We start from the raw sequence: 15,262 nt of genomic DNA on the forward strand, positions 1-15,262 counted from the left end.
ACTCATGTGTCAGAAGAGGGTCAAAGGAGAGACTGTAGAGAACCGGAGGGGCCTCCTGGTGCCCGGTGGCTCTGAGAGAGGGGCTCAGGGGATTGAATGAATGTGGCTATCGGCCATGGATTGGTGCAAGCGTCGGGGCGAGCGTGTTGCCGTGGGTCGGGGCGAGCGTGTGGCCGTTGCCGTGGGTTGGGGCGAGCGCGATTATTAGAGATTATTATTATTATTATAATTATTATTATTATTATTATCTGTTCTGCTTTCAGCACTACGGGAGCGTGAGTAGTGACGGGGCGGACGGTGACATTTACCTCTATAACAAACCGGGAGGCCAGGGCACGGGAGGCAAAGGTGCAGACAGACCCTCAGCTCTCAGTCTAACCTAAGTGCTGCTATTGTTATTTTTGTACTTCAATACTTCAATATTTGTACGCACAGGTATTGCCTGCATCACCCTGTCGTTTGTGAACCCTGAAGGCAGCACCGTGCCCGTCCAGGCGCATGGAGCAGAGAGCGTTCTGTCCATTGACACGAAGCATTATGAGGAGCTGACCATGGTGCTGAAGGTGGACTCTGACCTAAACAGTTCAGAAGAAACCAACACAAAGGAAACTGGTAGAAGTCTACTTCATTTTCATTCCAGTACATTCTATGCAAATGTTTAGTTGCTGTGGTAATGCCACTGAAGGCGTGTCCACTCCTTCCTCATCCTCGCATGAATAAGGTGTTTGTGTTGACCTGTTCTCACACAGAACCACAGCTGTATGTGCGCTTCAGCATCTGGGAACAAGGAAACATCAGCCCACTTCAGCTGAGCGACAAACTGCAGGGGGCGATGCGGCATGCTCTGTGTGATGTAGTAATGGAGCTCCAAGTACTACCTAAACTACTCTGTGTGGGTGTGTCCTACCAGGCTGCACGAGCCTCCAGGGACGAGGCCAAAGGTAAAAGCTAACTATAGGTTTATGAAAACTTCAAGAAGGCTTCTAACAAAAAAAACAGAAAGGTACCTGAATTATAGCCTCACCCTCTCTGCAGGAAACAGCTCATGCTTTAAATAAATATTTGTTTGGTGATAATTGCCTCCATGCGGTTCAAAAATCAAGTTCTTTTTCTCCCTTTCACGGCCTGTGTGTGCGGAGCATCGTAATCTCCTGCAGATGGATAGTTGTGAAGTGGGCCGGTCCCACTTCAACTGCCCACTCTTATTCAGCTCTCCCTTCCCCTGCGCTACTCAGAGCTAGTTCAGATTTTTACCCTATTTTTAGAATTTAATTTTTCATTAATTAATTTTAATGACGCGCAATCATCAAAGCTGTACCTCTTGTGGTGGAAATGGGGATTCTCTGGGACGAGCCATTACATTGTGGTGCCACAGGATCTGATGTAGTTCATATTTATATTAGAAGGGCACTATCTGAATGTAAAGCATTAATACTCACGACTCATTAACTGACATTTATAACTCCAAAAAGATCAATAAACTAGAACAACTTTCTTTAGTTTAATAAACAAAAAGGCCATGTCTCAACTCAGTTAAAAGAAACTCTGGTGTTTGATTCATTCTGTGATAAATCCAAGGGAAAACCTCAACCACTTTTAATGCCAGACTCTCTCACACTTTGGATCAGTCTTAGTGTCTGATGAAAGTCCATATGGCACCGTCTCGACTGAAGGTCGACAGCAACACAAGTCAAACAGAATATGTCCTTTAGATGTAGTTTATTGTGTGATTACAAACTGGTAACATTGTAGTAATGACACTGGGTCCAGACGCTCCGGTGCTGGACGTGAAGGACCGGCAGCGCAGCGGCCTACGGCTCCCCAAAGGAAGTCCCGCCCCCTTAGTCTTCAGCCAGGGCACAGGCTCCGCCCCCATGTCCCCAGAGTCCACCACCCCCACGAGCAAAAGCACCCGCCGCAGCTTCTGGGACATCCTGGTCAGTCCGGATCCTTTTGACATCACATTTATAAAACATACAAACTGTGAGAGTCACGCGTGTGTTTGAATGTTCCAGAGTAAACCTGAGTCCACTGAGCTGGGCGGTCCAAAGACCACCGATGACATCGTCCAGGAGAAGGCTGAGGACGGGAGAGCCACGCGCCGGAGACACAAGACGGAGACGGTCAAGCAGCAGTTGGGTCAGGAGAGGGCGGGGCTTCTGGAGCTGGAGCAGCAAAGGTGAACTCACAACCACAGAGCCCCTCATGACCAGAGCGTTCTCATGATCAGAGCGTTCTCATGATCAGAGCGTTCTCATGACCAGAGCGTTCTCATGACCAGAGCGTTCTCATGACCAGAGCGTTCTCATGACCAGAGCCCCTCATGACCAGAGCCCCTCATGACCAGAGCGTTCTCATGACCAGAGCCCCTCATGACCAGAGCGTTCTCATGACCAGAGCGTTCTCATGACCAGAGCGTTCTCATGACCAGAGCCAATCATGACCAGAGCGTTCTCATGACCAGAGCGTTCTCATGACCAGAGCGTTCTCATGACCAGAGCCCCTCATGACCAGAGCCCCTCGTGACCAGAGCCCCTCGTGACCAGAGCGTTCGCATGACCAGAGCGTTCTCATGACCAGAGCGTTCTCATGACCAGAGCGTTCTCATGACCAGAGCCCCTCATGACCAGAGCGTTCTCATGACCAGAGCCCCTCATGACCAGAGCCCCTCATGACCAGAGCGTTCTCATGACCAGAGCGTTCTCATGACCAGAGCGTTCTCTAACGGTGCTTGTGTGCAGGAAACATCTGGCCCCGCTGGAGGAGGGGGATGTTGGGGCGCTGCACCCCGTTTATCATCTGACCTTCGAGTCCTGGATCACTTTTATGGCCCGACTCGGTGTGTAAAGAATGAGCTGAACATGTTAATGCAAAAGTGTTAAAGCAGAACATGTGGTTCAGTCAAGAAACCTGAACCCTCCTGTCTGCTAGCCACACTCTCCTCCCTCTCTCCTCCCCCTCTCCTCACTCTCTCCTCCCTCTCTCCTCCCTCTCTCCTCACTCTCTCCTCCCTCTCTCCTCTCACTCTCCTCCCTCTCTCCTCCCTCCTCCCCCTCTCCTCCCTCTCTCCTCTCACTCTCTCCTCTCACTCTCCTCCCTCTCTCCTCCATCTCCCCTCCATCTCTCCTCCCTCTCTCCTCCCTCTCTCCTCCTTCTCTCCTCCCCCTCTCCTCCCTCTCTCCTCCCTCTCTCCTCTCTCTTCCCTCTCTCCTCTCACTCTCCTCTCACTCTCCTCCCTCTCTCCTCCATCTCCCCTCCATCTCTCCTCCCTCTCTCCTCCCTCTCTCCTCCTTCTCTCCTCCCCCTCTCCTCCCTCTCTCCTCCCTCTCTCCTCTCTCTTCCCTCTCTCCTCTCACTCTCCTCCCCCTCTCCTCCTTCTCTCCTCCCTCTCTCCTCCCTCTCTCCTCCCTCTCCTCCCCCTCTCCTCCCCCTCTCCTCCCTCTCTCCTCCCTCCCTCCTCCCTCCTCCCTCTCTCCTCCCTCTCTCCTCCCCCTCTCCTCCCCCTCTCCTCTCTCCTCTCCCTCTCTCCTTCCTCTCTCCTTCCTCTCTCCTCCCTCTCTCCTCCCTCTCCCCTCCCCCTCTCCTCCCTCTCCCCTCCCCCTCTCCTCCTTCTCTCCTCTCTCCTCCCCCCTCCTCTCTCCTCCCTCTCTCCTCTCTCCTCCCCCTCTCCTCCCTCTCTCCTCCCTCTCTCCTCTCTCCTCCCCCTCTCCTCTCTCCTCCCTCTCTCCTCCCCCTCTCCTCCTTCTCTCCCCTCTCCTCCCCCTCTCCTCCCCCTCTCCTCCCTCTCTCCTCTCTTCTCCCCCTCTCCTCCCCCTCTCCTCTCTCCTCCCTCTCTCCTCCCCTCCCTTCACTGGAGATGTCCATCAGTCTTCATTACAGTCTTCTTTCCAGTAGGCTTACCAGAAACACTACATGACTCTGTGTGTACTCTGTGTACATGACTCTGTGTACTCTGTGTACAGGCTGCCCGTCCATCCAGCAGTGCACGGCGGAGCTGGCCTCCCATTTCCTGCTGCCCTCGCTCCTCACAGAGATCATCAGCCTGGTCAGCTCTTTGGCCAGTGACACAGTGGTCAAGGCCTTCCAGAAGACCAGGTATGTGTGGACACTCCTGGCACTGGACCTCATTTTTCTTTGTACAGCATAAAGTACAACAATATGTTCAATCTAAGATAGAATAAGTGTTTATCAGAGGATAGAGCTCAAGCTGCCATACTTCCCCCAGAGTTGCTCCTAGGGCAGCGGAGCTGAAACTGTAGCTTTATATTTCTGTTCCTAACTGGCCTGAACGTAAGTCATTTCAAAGAGGAACATTTTAATCCTGGACTTAAATGTGTCGGCCTCTTTAACATGGACAGGAGCTATACCTCCTAATGTGCTTTTAGAGACTCTTGGGACCACCAGAAGGCTCTACCTCCTGTGCTTTTAGAGACTCTTGGGACCACCAGAAGGCTCTACCTCCTACAGTACTTTTAGAGACTCTTGGGACCACCATAAGGCTCTACCTCCTACTGTGATTTTAGAGACTCTTGGGACCACCAGAAGGCCAGTATTTTGAGAGTGAAGAGCTCTGTTTGGATGAGATGGTTCTATAGCATCTTTGAGGTGGGAGGGGCCATGTAATTTATGGCTTTGTAAATCAGGAGGAGGAGTTTAAATATGATTCTAAACTGGACAGGAGCCAGTGAAGATACCAGCACCGATGTAATGTGCTCTTGTAGTTTGAGACGGGTGTTTCACGATTCAGGGACTTACACATAGTCTAATCAAACAAACAATAGTCAATAACTCTTTCGTGTAGTTTATTTATCCAAAGGGAAATCAAAAACACCGGAGCAGAAATGCGCACAGGTAAATCACAGGTGACGTTATATCAGATTTAACAGCAGATTTCATGCAGATAATGTTAAACCAGGGTTTTGCCTTTGATAATCAAATGTGTCTATGCTAATCTATATCAAAAAGAGGGAAAGTGAGAAGCTAAAGGGAGGAGGAACAGCTAAACTCTACCCAAATCATGCCACAAAAGAACCGCACACTGAACTCGGCTTACGATTTTGTAGAAACTCGGTCCGGCTGGTCCTTGTCCGCGGACGAGATCCGTGGCGAGGCAGCGGCGTGGAGCGGTGTGTCAGGCGAAGACAGTGGCGTGCCGCGATGTCCGTGACGCGGGGTGGCGGCGGTGGCGCGAGGCATCGCGTGGAGCGGTGTGGCGGGCGAAGGCAGTGGCGTGCCGCGATGTCCGTGACGCGGGGCGGCAGCGGTGGCGATGTCCGGGAGTTCCTTAGCTGTAGAACGCTTTAGCGCCGTGTTAGCTCCTCACGCGGCCTTTACTCAGATGAGAACGTAGCGCTGATCCACGTAAACGGCGTAGATTACTTCAAAAATAAGAGAAGCGAAGTAGAAAAGAAAGTCTCTGTCCGGTTTAGCACTTAAGCTTAGTTCCAGGTGGTTTCAGAGTTCAGGGGCGATGCGGCTGGCCTAGCCTTGTCGACCCACGTGGCGGACGGATTTTGTTGAGACAAAGGAAAAAGTAAAAGGCTCGTCCGTGGAGACGGCTTCAAAGAGAAAGACAAAGGCTTGAACACAAAAAGGGAGGAAGAGAGAAGAGAGATTCCTAGCTCGGAGCGTCCTTTTGTTACCTAGCCCGCAGGGCATGCTGGGAGCGAAAGGGGCGGGCGCTACTGCAACGACTTCCTGTTTAACATTTTCCTGGCCGAGAAAATAAAACTGGAGTAACGTAAATAATAATGGCAAAAACATTGAACCCTGTTTTAACATTTACACGTTAAACACTTTTGTCAGTTTGTGCACATTATTTCTTGAGGTAGATACATTTTACATCTTCTTTCACCTGTGATGGGCACTCGAGTTAAAGCATTGGGAATATAAAACCTTAAACAGTGGAAAAATACATAACACAAGGTGAAACATGCGGTGTATGGAGTTGATTCGGACAAACATTCATGGCATAATCACATAAAACATAGTTTTCATCGGGGCGTCCTCCTGTAAGACTGTGGGGAGAAGGTCTGTTATCACGAAAGTCACAGCGGCTCCCTGCGGTGAGGGAGAGAGGGAGAAAGAAACCCCCCCCAATGTTCAAAGAGAGATTTTCTGTTATCTGGCCGTGGAATGTCCATCTCCATTCCCCTACACTCTCTTCTTTTAGTTCCTGTTAGTAATCTTGCTGCTGCATTTTGAACCGGTTAAATCTTTTTATGGAGCTTTTAGGACCTGCTGTGAGCAGGAGTTACAGTCTAATCTAGACGTGACAAATGCAGGAGACGTTTTTCAGCTTCACTTTTAGGCCGGATTCTTCTGATTTGATCTATATTACGCAGATGAAATAGTCTGTTTTACAGGCTTGATTTATGTGAGCTTTAAATGAGAGCTCCTGGTCCAATAAGATTCTTCTTACAGTAGAACAATGAACAAAAAATCTAATTCATGATTTTAAAGAATATATAAAGAAAAATATAAATTCGGGGAAGAAATTGGGCTGTATTAAAACATCTGGGGGAAAGTACAATTACAACACTTTTTTTTTGGGATAAATAAATAAATCTCTCTTTTCTTTTCTTATTTTTGTTTGTTTTATTGTTTATTGGGTTGAATCTGCCGTTATTCTCGTGTTGAGATGACTTTTCTAATGTTATAAAACATAAACACAAGAACGAAAGAAACAGAATAAAGATCAAATGAAAAACAAAAGGCTTCATTCCTAAAACATGCACTGAACCCAAAACCTGTGTAAAAGATCTACAAATTGGGTGAATTTCCTTCCTAATGTAGGGCCCCCGAACGGCCCCTGAACGGCCCCCAGTCTACTCCTGGGACCAATCCTCTCTCTCTCCCCAAATCACTTTGCTCCTCCGCTGTCCTCTGTATTTATTCATCAGAGGATAGATATGTGTGGATATAAATATGACATTATCATACGTAATTAATATAAGCAAAAAGAAAGACAAAAGTATTTGGTGGTGTTTCTGTTGAGCGTCCTCAAAACCACGATAACGCTTCATAAGATGCAATAAAGTCACATCATCAGTCTCTTCAAATCATCAGAAATGTCTTGTCATGTGACAGTTGTTCTTATCAGACTGTTGAAAGTATTTGTTTCATAAAATGCCCCAGAAAACTGGAAATGACGTCTCTTTGATCCCGCCCCCCACGATTGGACATTCTTTTGGACACACTCATTCACACGTGGACGTCTTTAAGCACCATCAAGTTTAAAAATGTCACTTATTTTCACTAAAGCACTAAAATCCTAATGTCAAAACTGCTGTATTAATGAAGTGTTTCCTCTGGTTTAGCGCCCCGCCCTCTGCCCCACCCTCTGCCCCGCCCTCTGCAGAGCTGTTCCTGCCTCTGGCCCTGGGACAGAATCTTCTTCCTTCTCTGAACCATTCACGGAGCTTCATTCTAATTGGGCGCAACTTTCAACAGTGGCACCACAGCACCCAGCCAGGTACTGCCCCTGCCAAACACTCCCCCTGCCAAACACCTGCCAAACACTCCCCCTGCCAAACACTCCCCCTGCCAAACACTCCCCCTGCCAAACACTCCCCCTGCCAAACACTCGCCCTGCCAAACACTCGCCCTGCCGAACACTCGCCCTGCCAAACACTCGCCCTGCCAAACACTCCCCCTGCCAAACACTCCCCCTGCCAAACACATCTAGAATGAATCAGTTTATTTCTTATTTTTACGTTAAACACAAATAAAGTTGTGTCACTCAGCTACCAACATTAGACACATAAATAGTAATAATAAGTCCAGTCACAGCCTCTGATTTTATGACTTCACATCGGCTCAAACCGGCCCAGTGAGCTAAGGGGCCCACACCGGCCCACTAACCTTCCAGTGCACGAGACGCTGTTTGGACAGGGCCTGGCCCTTGTGCTAGCCGGCGAAACTCTCAGGTTTGTGTTGCACGGCTGTAGCCCGGCTATAGCACGCGCAGACGTCTCAAGCGCATGGACAGGACACAGATGTTCAGAAGCAAATCCAGCACCAAAACGTGCCACGGGACGAAACCCAGGCCTTGGGGTCTGTTGCAAGTTCGAGCCATGAATGTCGAGGGTGTGATGGGCCGGTGGTGCGTACCTCTGTGAAGAAACGGGAGAGGCAGCCTGAGCCGGTCGATGAGACTCCTGCCTATGAAGCCCCGCCCACTGCTGCCGAGGACGGCCCGGGTGCCGGAGCCTCCAGAGCGGCCGGGCCAAATCGTTCTCCAGGAAGAAGTGGAACCCCCTCAGGTTCTACTGGCCTCAGAGAGCGGGGCCCGGTTTATCTCTGTGGATATTTCCATCATAAATCTACAGACATGAGAGACGGGCCAAAGTTACAGCGATGCAGCTGATACATGATTTACTGTTTTTGTGCGGCCCAAGAGCAAATGTGTAAAGGCCCGGGACTGGCCCCTCTGCTCTGGACAGCATCCTCCTCAGATCATCTCTCCACCACTGTAACTGACAGATAAACTCTAAGATTCAATATTTTGAGAATAAACTGGCAAAAAACAACATATTTTTCCTTGATCATAACGGTTTGGCCATCAGGGAAACAAGTTCAGCAAAAATGAATAAACACAAACATTTTCATCCCAAACACAATAACAATAAAGACATTTGACCCAAATGTCCGAGTGAAAAGCTTCTGTCTCTGGTGTTAAATTATAGAATGACTCGCCCAGATCTGACACAATGTTGCAGCATGATGAAAGAAAGATTAAAACATTATATTTATGAACTATGAAACCAATGATAAATGTTATGTTGTGTAACACAACATAACATGAAACTGAAAATGTATAAATGATATGATAGAGTCTTTACACATTCATTCCTAATATAACTGTCCATGTCATTTATACTATATACTACTATATATCATTATCCTCCACATTAATATAATATGCATCACCTTGAGTTGAGTCTTACATATTCATGTAGTTAATATAGTAATGTCAGTAGTAGTCTCCTCTCTAACCACGGAGCCTCTGGTTACTGGGCGCTCTCTGTCACAGTGAACAAAGGCCTGCAGCACTTCGAGGCCCTGGAGCAGAGCGAGGCCGAGGCCCCGGACGCTGCACCGAGACAGAGGTTTCTCTTCATCACCATCATCAACAAGAAGGTACAGTACCAGACACCACCTGACACCACCAGACACCACCTGACACCACCTGACACCACCAAACACCACCAGACACCACCTGACACCACCTGACACCACCAAACACCACCTGACACCACCAGACACCACCAGACACCACCAGACACCACCAGACACCACCAGACACCACCAAACACCACCTGACACCACCTGCCTGAGGGTTCGACTGAGCTCGCCTCTTCACAGATCCGACCTGTAGTTTGACCTGTAGCATCACCTGCTTGTCTCTATGGAGATAAGATACGTTTATTTTCCTTTTGTGGAACATTCCAGGCAAAGACAGACATCATAGTGAAGGTTTTATAATGTAACTACTCTATATATAACTATACTACTATATATAACTATACTACGATATATAACTATACTACTATATATACTACTATACTACTATATATAACTATACTACTATATAGAACTATACTACTATATACAACTATACTACTATATATAACTATACTACTATATATAACTATACTACTATATACAACTATACTACTATATACTACTATACTACTGTACTACTGATTTATCTTCGGTTGGTTCTGGACAGTTACAGTTATAGCGTGACCCTTGCACTGTGTGTTTGGTCCTGCAGGTGGCGCTCTACAATTACAGTTATAGCGTGACCCTTGCACTGTGTGTTTTGTCCTGCAGGTGGTGCTCTACAGTTACAGTTATAGCGTGACCCTTGCACTGTGTGTTTTGTCCTGCAGGTGGCGCTCTACAGTTAGTTATAGCGTGACCCTTGCACTGTGTGTTTTGTCCTGCAGGTGGCGCTCTACAGTTATAGCGTGACCCTTGCACTGTGTGTTTTGTCCTGCAGGTGGCGCTCTACAGTTAGTTATAGCGTGACCCTTGCACTGTGTGTTTGGTCCTGCAGGTGGCGCTCACCAGCTACAACTGGTCAGTGGACTTGGGCCTGGGGCTGAACAGAGAGCTGCAGCGGCTCGTGCAGTGGCAGAACGCGCGTGCTCACGTGGTGCACTGCCTGCTCAGCCAGAAGATGGGGCTGTTCCACCACTACTGCTTCTCTGACACGCCCGTGCACCAGCCGGACCCCAAACAGGTGCTCCCTCTGACCGGACCCCAAACAGGTGCTCCCTCTGACCGGACCCCAAACAGGTGCTCCCTCTGACCGGACCCCAAACAGGTGCTCCCTCTGACCGGACCCCAAACAGGTACTTCCTCTGACCGGACCCCAAACAGGTACTCCCTCTGACCGGACCCCAAACAGGTACTCCCTCTGACCGGACCCCAAACAGGTACTCCCTCTGACCGGACCCCAAACAGGTGCTCCCTCTGACCGGACCCCAAACAGGTGCTCCCTCTGACCGGACCCCAAACAGGTGCTCCCTCTGACCGATCCCCAAACAGGTGCTCCCTCTGACCGGACCCCAAACAGGTACTTCCTCTGACCGGACCCCAAACAGGTACTCCCTCTGACCGGACCCCAAACAGGTGCTCCCTCTGACCGGACCCCAAACAGGTGCTCCCTCTGACCGGACCCCAAACAGGTGCTCCCTCTGACCGATCCCCAAACAGGTGCTCCCTCTGACCGGACCCCAAACAGGTGCTCCCTCTGACCGGACCCCAAACAGGTACTCCCTCTGACCGGACCCCAAACAGGTACTCCCTCTGACCGGACCCCAAACAGGTGCTCCTTCTGACCGGACCCCAAACAGGTGCTCCCTCTGACCGGACCCCAAACAGGTGCTCCCTCTGACCGATCCCCAAACAGGTGCTCCCTCTGACCGGACCCCAAACAGGTGCTCCCTCTGACCGGACCCCAAACAGGTGCTCCCTCTGACCGGACCCCAAAACAGGTGCTCCCTCTGACCGGACCCGAAACAGGTGCTCCCTCTGACCGGACCCCAAACAGGTGCTCCCTCTGACCGGACCCCAAACAGGTACTCCCTCTGACCGAAGCCCAAACAGGTGCTCTCTCTGACTGGACCCCAAACAGGTGCTCTCTCTGACTGGACCCCAAACAGGTGATCCCTCTGACTGGACCCCCATGATGTTGTAGCTGTTCCAGACCTCACGTTTAGAGCTCTTGACCTCACGTTTAGAGCTCCTGACCTCACGTTTAGAGCTCCTGACCTCACGTTTAGAGCTCCTGACCTCACGTTTAGAGCTCCTGACCTCACGTTTAGAGCTCCTGACCTCATGTTTAGAGCTCCTGACCTCACGTCACCACATTTACTGAGGACGACACGTGTAGTCTTTAATGTCCTTAAATGAAAGTGTAATGATGCATCTTGACCTTACCTTCTTATACCGTATGTTCTGAAGACGTCTCTGGAGTTGTGTTAAATAAATAGATTTGATTTGAAAAGCCTTTTACCCGTAACATTTATTGAAGGTAAAATGATGTGATCTTGATCAAAGAGTGAAAACTGTGGAGCTGTTGTACATGAGATCGCTTCATCTGAGCTCAAGAGATTTAAACCTGAATAAGAAGATAAGTCTAGTCTCTCATTGCTTGTGTGTGACTCTTCACAGGAACCAAACCCGTTCCTCAGTCCGTCCATGGAGCCGGACGCCCTGCTGCGATGTGCCATGCCCCCGGTGTCCAGTAAGGACCAGGGAAAGCTGGGAGGCCGCAGTCTGGCTCCCCTGCACTTCCCGTCAGAGCTGCTGCCGTTCGATGAGGCCCTGCGGGACGTGTGCACAATCCCTGTCCTGAGCGAGGGAGACGCCGTGTCCCGTCACGGGGGCCAGCTCCTGGACATAAAGGCCGGCGAGCGCAGAGGTCAGTCCACAGCCCAGGCTGGTCACATGAGCCTTTGGAGTTCACTGGATGTTATGTGAACATGATGTCCCAAGGTTCCATTTTTAGGCTCAAACGTCATGATTTCATGTTGTTTATTTTAACATACACTTTTTTCCTATTTCACATTAAGACATGTTTTGTATTGGCACAGACGCCTATGTAGCAGCTCATAATGTCTAAACACACATCTAACACACAAACCGAAAGCCCCAAGACGTGTCTGTGCTTTTGTCACAGAGCTGGAGAAGCAGATGAAAATCGAGAACCTGTTTGTGACGTGGCAGCAGCGCTCGGCCCAGTCCAACATGCCCATCTCTGTGAGTACAATGACTCTGGCTCAGACACCGGAGGTGGGAACTACTGTATGAAGCTTCATGTGTGTGCGCAGGCAGCAGATCTGGAAATCCTCAAGCAGTCGTCCAGACTGGTCCATTACTGTGCCACGCCTCTGCTGTTTGACCCCGTTTTCCGCAAAAAAATCCGGGAGGAGCAAGTAATCCCTTCTCCAGTAAAGGTATGCACACACTGTCCCAGAGCGTCCCGTCCTCAGACCCTTCTCAGCAAGGACAATTCTTTAAGGTTCAGTCATCTCTGGGGCCAGACGAGTAGTGAACTTTTATGTATTTGAGCACTTATATGTTTGAGTGACTGTGTCGCATGAGACAGATCTGTATTCTTCTATTTCATCTGAAGACCATCCCTTTGTTCAGCTCGTCCCACAGGTCGCACCTATTGTCCCATTTTCACCGTTCAAAGTTTGTTTTGTAGATAATCTTCGTCTGATTCTTGTTATTCATTTTGGTATCACTCTGTGCCTCTGTGTGTATGGGACAGGTGTGTGTGTGGGACAGGGGTGTATGGGACAGGGGTGTGTGGGACAGGGGTTTGTGTGGGACAGGGGTTTGTGTGGGACAGGTGTTTGTGTGGGACAGGTGTGTGTTTGGGACACGTGTGTGTGGGACAGATGTGTGTGGGACAGGGGTTTGTGTGGGACAGGGGTTTGTGTGGGACAGGTGTGTGTGTGGGACAGGTGTGTGTTTGGGACAGGTGTGTGTGTGGGACAGGCGTGTATGGGACAGGCGTGTGTGGGACAGGTGTGTTTGGGACAGGTGTGTGTGTGTGTGGGACAGTTGTGTGTGTGGGACAGGTGTGTGTGTGAGACAGGTGTGTGTGTGGGACAGGCGTGTGTGTGGGACAGGTGTGGTTGGTCCCAGACACAGTAAAACTGAATATTGTTGATAGAGAAAGTAGGAGGAGCCATATTTCCTCAGCATAATTGCCAGTCTGTCAGTGGCGCCCTCTGGTGGTCAGGAGGTGTCAGTGGCGCCCTCTGGTGGTCAGGAGGTGTCAGCGGCGCCCTCTGGTGGTTAGGAGGATCCAGAGTCTGTGTCAGTGGCGCCCTCTGGTGGTCAGGAGGTGTCAGTTGCGCCCTCTGGTGGTCAGGAGGTGTCAGTGGCGCCCTCTATTGGTCAGGAGGATCCACAGAACATGGTCAGGAGGATCCACGGAAGTCGCCTCTGCAGCTTGTGTCTTATAAATATGTCCAGCCTGAAATACACAACGGGTTTGACACAAAAATGTTGCAAAAATAATGTGTGTTAGAAAGTTAGAGATGGACTCTTTGCTTTTTCCTATTTAACATTTGTCAACTTCTAACTTATGTATATTTGACTCGAGTCAAAAGTGTGACTTGTATGGAATATTCCCGATGTCGTGGACTCTCATTGGCTGATATTTGTGTCCTTCTTTGTCCCGATGTTAGAAGCGTCACCGCTCCAGTGACTCCAGTGCATCGGGGCGTGACCGCAGCTACAGCACTGACTCAGGGGACATGCTGCCCAGTCGTCTGCGGGACGAGCCCTGGCTCCAGGACGTGTCCTGCTCCTTCCTCCAGCACTATGTCCAGTACCTGCAGAGCATGGGCTTCATCCTGGTGCAGGTCCGGCCCCAGTCGCCCGTGCGCAGGTCAGTGTCCTAGAACCCTGTGGTTATTACAACCGTGCGGACGCTTAGAACCCTGTGGCCATTACAACTGTTTGGACGCTTAGAACCCTGCAGTCATTACAAGCGTGTGGACGCTTACAACCGTGCGGACGCTTAGAACCCTGCGGTCATTACAGCCGTGTGAACGCTTAGAACCCTGCGGCCATTACAACCGTGCGGACGCTTAGAACCCTGCGGTCATTACAACCGTGCGGACTCTTAGAACCCTGCGGTCATTACAACCGTGTGGACACTTAGGACCCTGCGGTCATTACAACCGTGCGGACGCTTAGAACCCTGCGGTCATTACCGTGTGGACGCTTAGAACCCTGCGGTCATTACAACCGTGCGGACGCTTAGAACCCTGCGGTCATTACAACCATGCGGACGCTTAGAACCCTGCGGTCATTACAACCGTGCGGACGCTTAGAACCCTGCGGTCATTACAACCGTTCGGACGCTTAGAACCCTGCGGTCATTACAACCGTGCGGACGCTTAGAACCCTGCGGCCATTACAACCGTGGGGACGCTTAGAACCCTGCGGCCATTACAACTGTGTGGACGCTTAGAACCCTGCGGTCATCACAACTGTGCGGACGCTTAGAACCCTGCGGTCATTACAACTGTGCGGACGCTTAGAACCCTGCGGTCGATACAACTGTGCGGACGCTTAGAACCCTGCGGTCATTACAACTGTGCGGACGCTTAGAACCCTGCGGTCATTACAACTGTGCGGACGCTTAGAACCCTGCGATCAATACAACTCTGCGGACGCTTAGAACCCTGCGGTCATTACAACCGTGTGGACGCTTAGAACCCTGCGGTCATTACAACCGTGTGGACGCTTAGAACCCTGTGGTCAATACAACCGTGTGGACGCTTAGAACCCTGCGGTCATTACAACCGTGCGGACGCTTAGAACCCTGCGGTCATTACAACTGTGCTTCCGGAGAGGCTTCCCGGAGTGGCTTCCGGAGCGGCTTCCGGAGCGGCTTCCGGAGCGGCTTCCGGAGCGGCTTCCGGAGCGGCTTCCGGAGCGGCTTCCGGAACGGCTTCGGGAACGGCTTCGGGAGCGGCTTCCGGAACGGCTTCGGGAGCGGCTTCGGGAGCGGCTTCGGGAGCGGCTTCGGGAGTGGCTTCAGAAGGGGCTTCAGGAGCGGCTGAATGTGATGGGTTGTTCACAGTATTGCCAGGAGCCGTGCTGCCATGCTCAGCTCCATGTCTTCTGAGGGCCGGATGTCCTTTTCATATGTGAAGCAGAAGAGCGAGGACAGTCCTAAGGTAAATGTCTCACACTCAGATTTCTCCTTATGTCTCCTTAT

General features: G+C 50.5%; 1 protein-coding gene across 1 annotated transcript in view; it reads left to right on the forward strand.

The window, feature by feature from the left end:
• The window catches only part of szt2 (SZT2 subunit of KICSTOR complex), a 147,777-nt gene that overhangs the window by 113,330 nt on the left and 19,185 nt on the right, over window positions 1–15,262 (forward strand). The window contains exons 49-63 of the mRNA XM_072439086.1: window positions 264–348; window positions 436–612; window positions 750–941; window positions 1,771–1,937; window positions 2,016–2,179; window positions 2,742–2,839; window positions 3,963–4,095; window positions 7,320–7,474; window positions 9,035–9,141; window positions 10,064–10,249; window positions 11,686–11,935; window positions 12,194–12,273; window positions 12,345–12,470; window positions 13,719–13,921; window positions 15,125–15,221. Of these exons, the coding sequence (XP_072295187.1) occupies window positions 264–348; window positions 436–612; window positions 750–941; window positions 1,771–1,937; window positions 2,016–2,179; window positions 2,742–2,839; window positions 3,963–4,095; window positions 7,320–7,474; window positions 9,035–9,141; window positions 10,064–10,249; window positions 11,686–11,935; window positions 12,194–12,273; window positions 12,345–12,470; window positions 13,719–13,921; window positions 15,125–15,221 (2,220 nt within the window). The remainder of the gene's footprint in view (window positions 1–263; window positions 349–435; window positions 613–749; window positions 942–1,770; window positions 1,938–2,015; window positions 2,180–2,741; window positions 2,840–3,962; window positions 4,096–7,319; window positions 7,475–9,034; window positions 9,142–10,063; window positions 10,250–11,685; window positions 11,936–12,193; window positions 12,274–12,344; window positions 12,471–13,718; window positions 13,922–15,124; window positions 15,222–15,262) is intronic.

This window comes from Eucyclogobius newberryi, unplaced genomic scaffold, assembly GCF_026437365.1.
Source record: "Eucyclogobius newberryi isolate DKJ021-1_F unplaced genomic scaffold, fEucNew1.0.hap1 SCAF_9, whole genome shotgun sequence".
Lineage (NCBI taxonomy): Eukaryota > Metazoa > Chordata > Actinopteri > Gobiiformes > Gobiidae > Eucyclogobius > Eucyclogobius newberryi.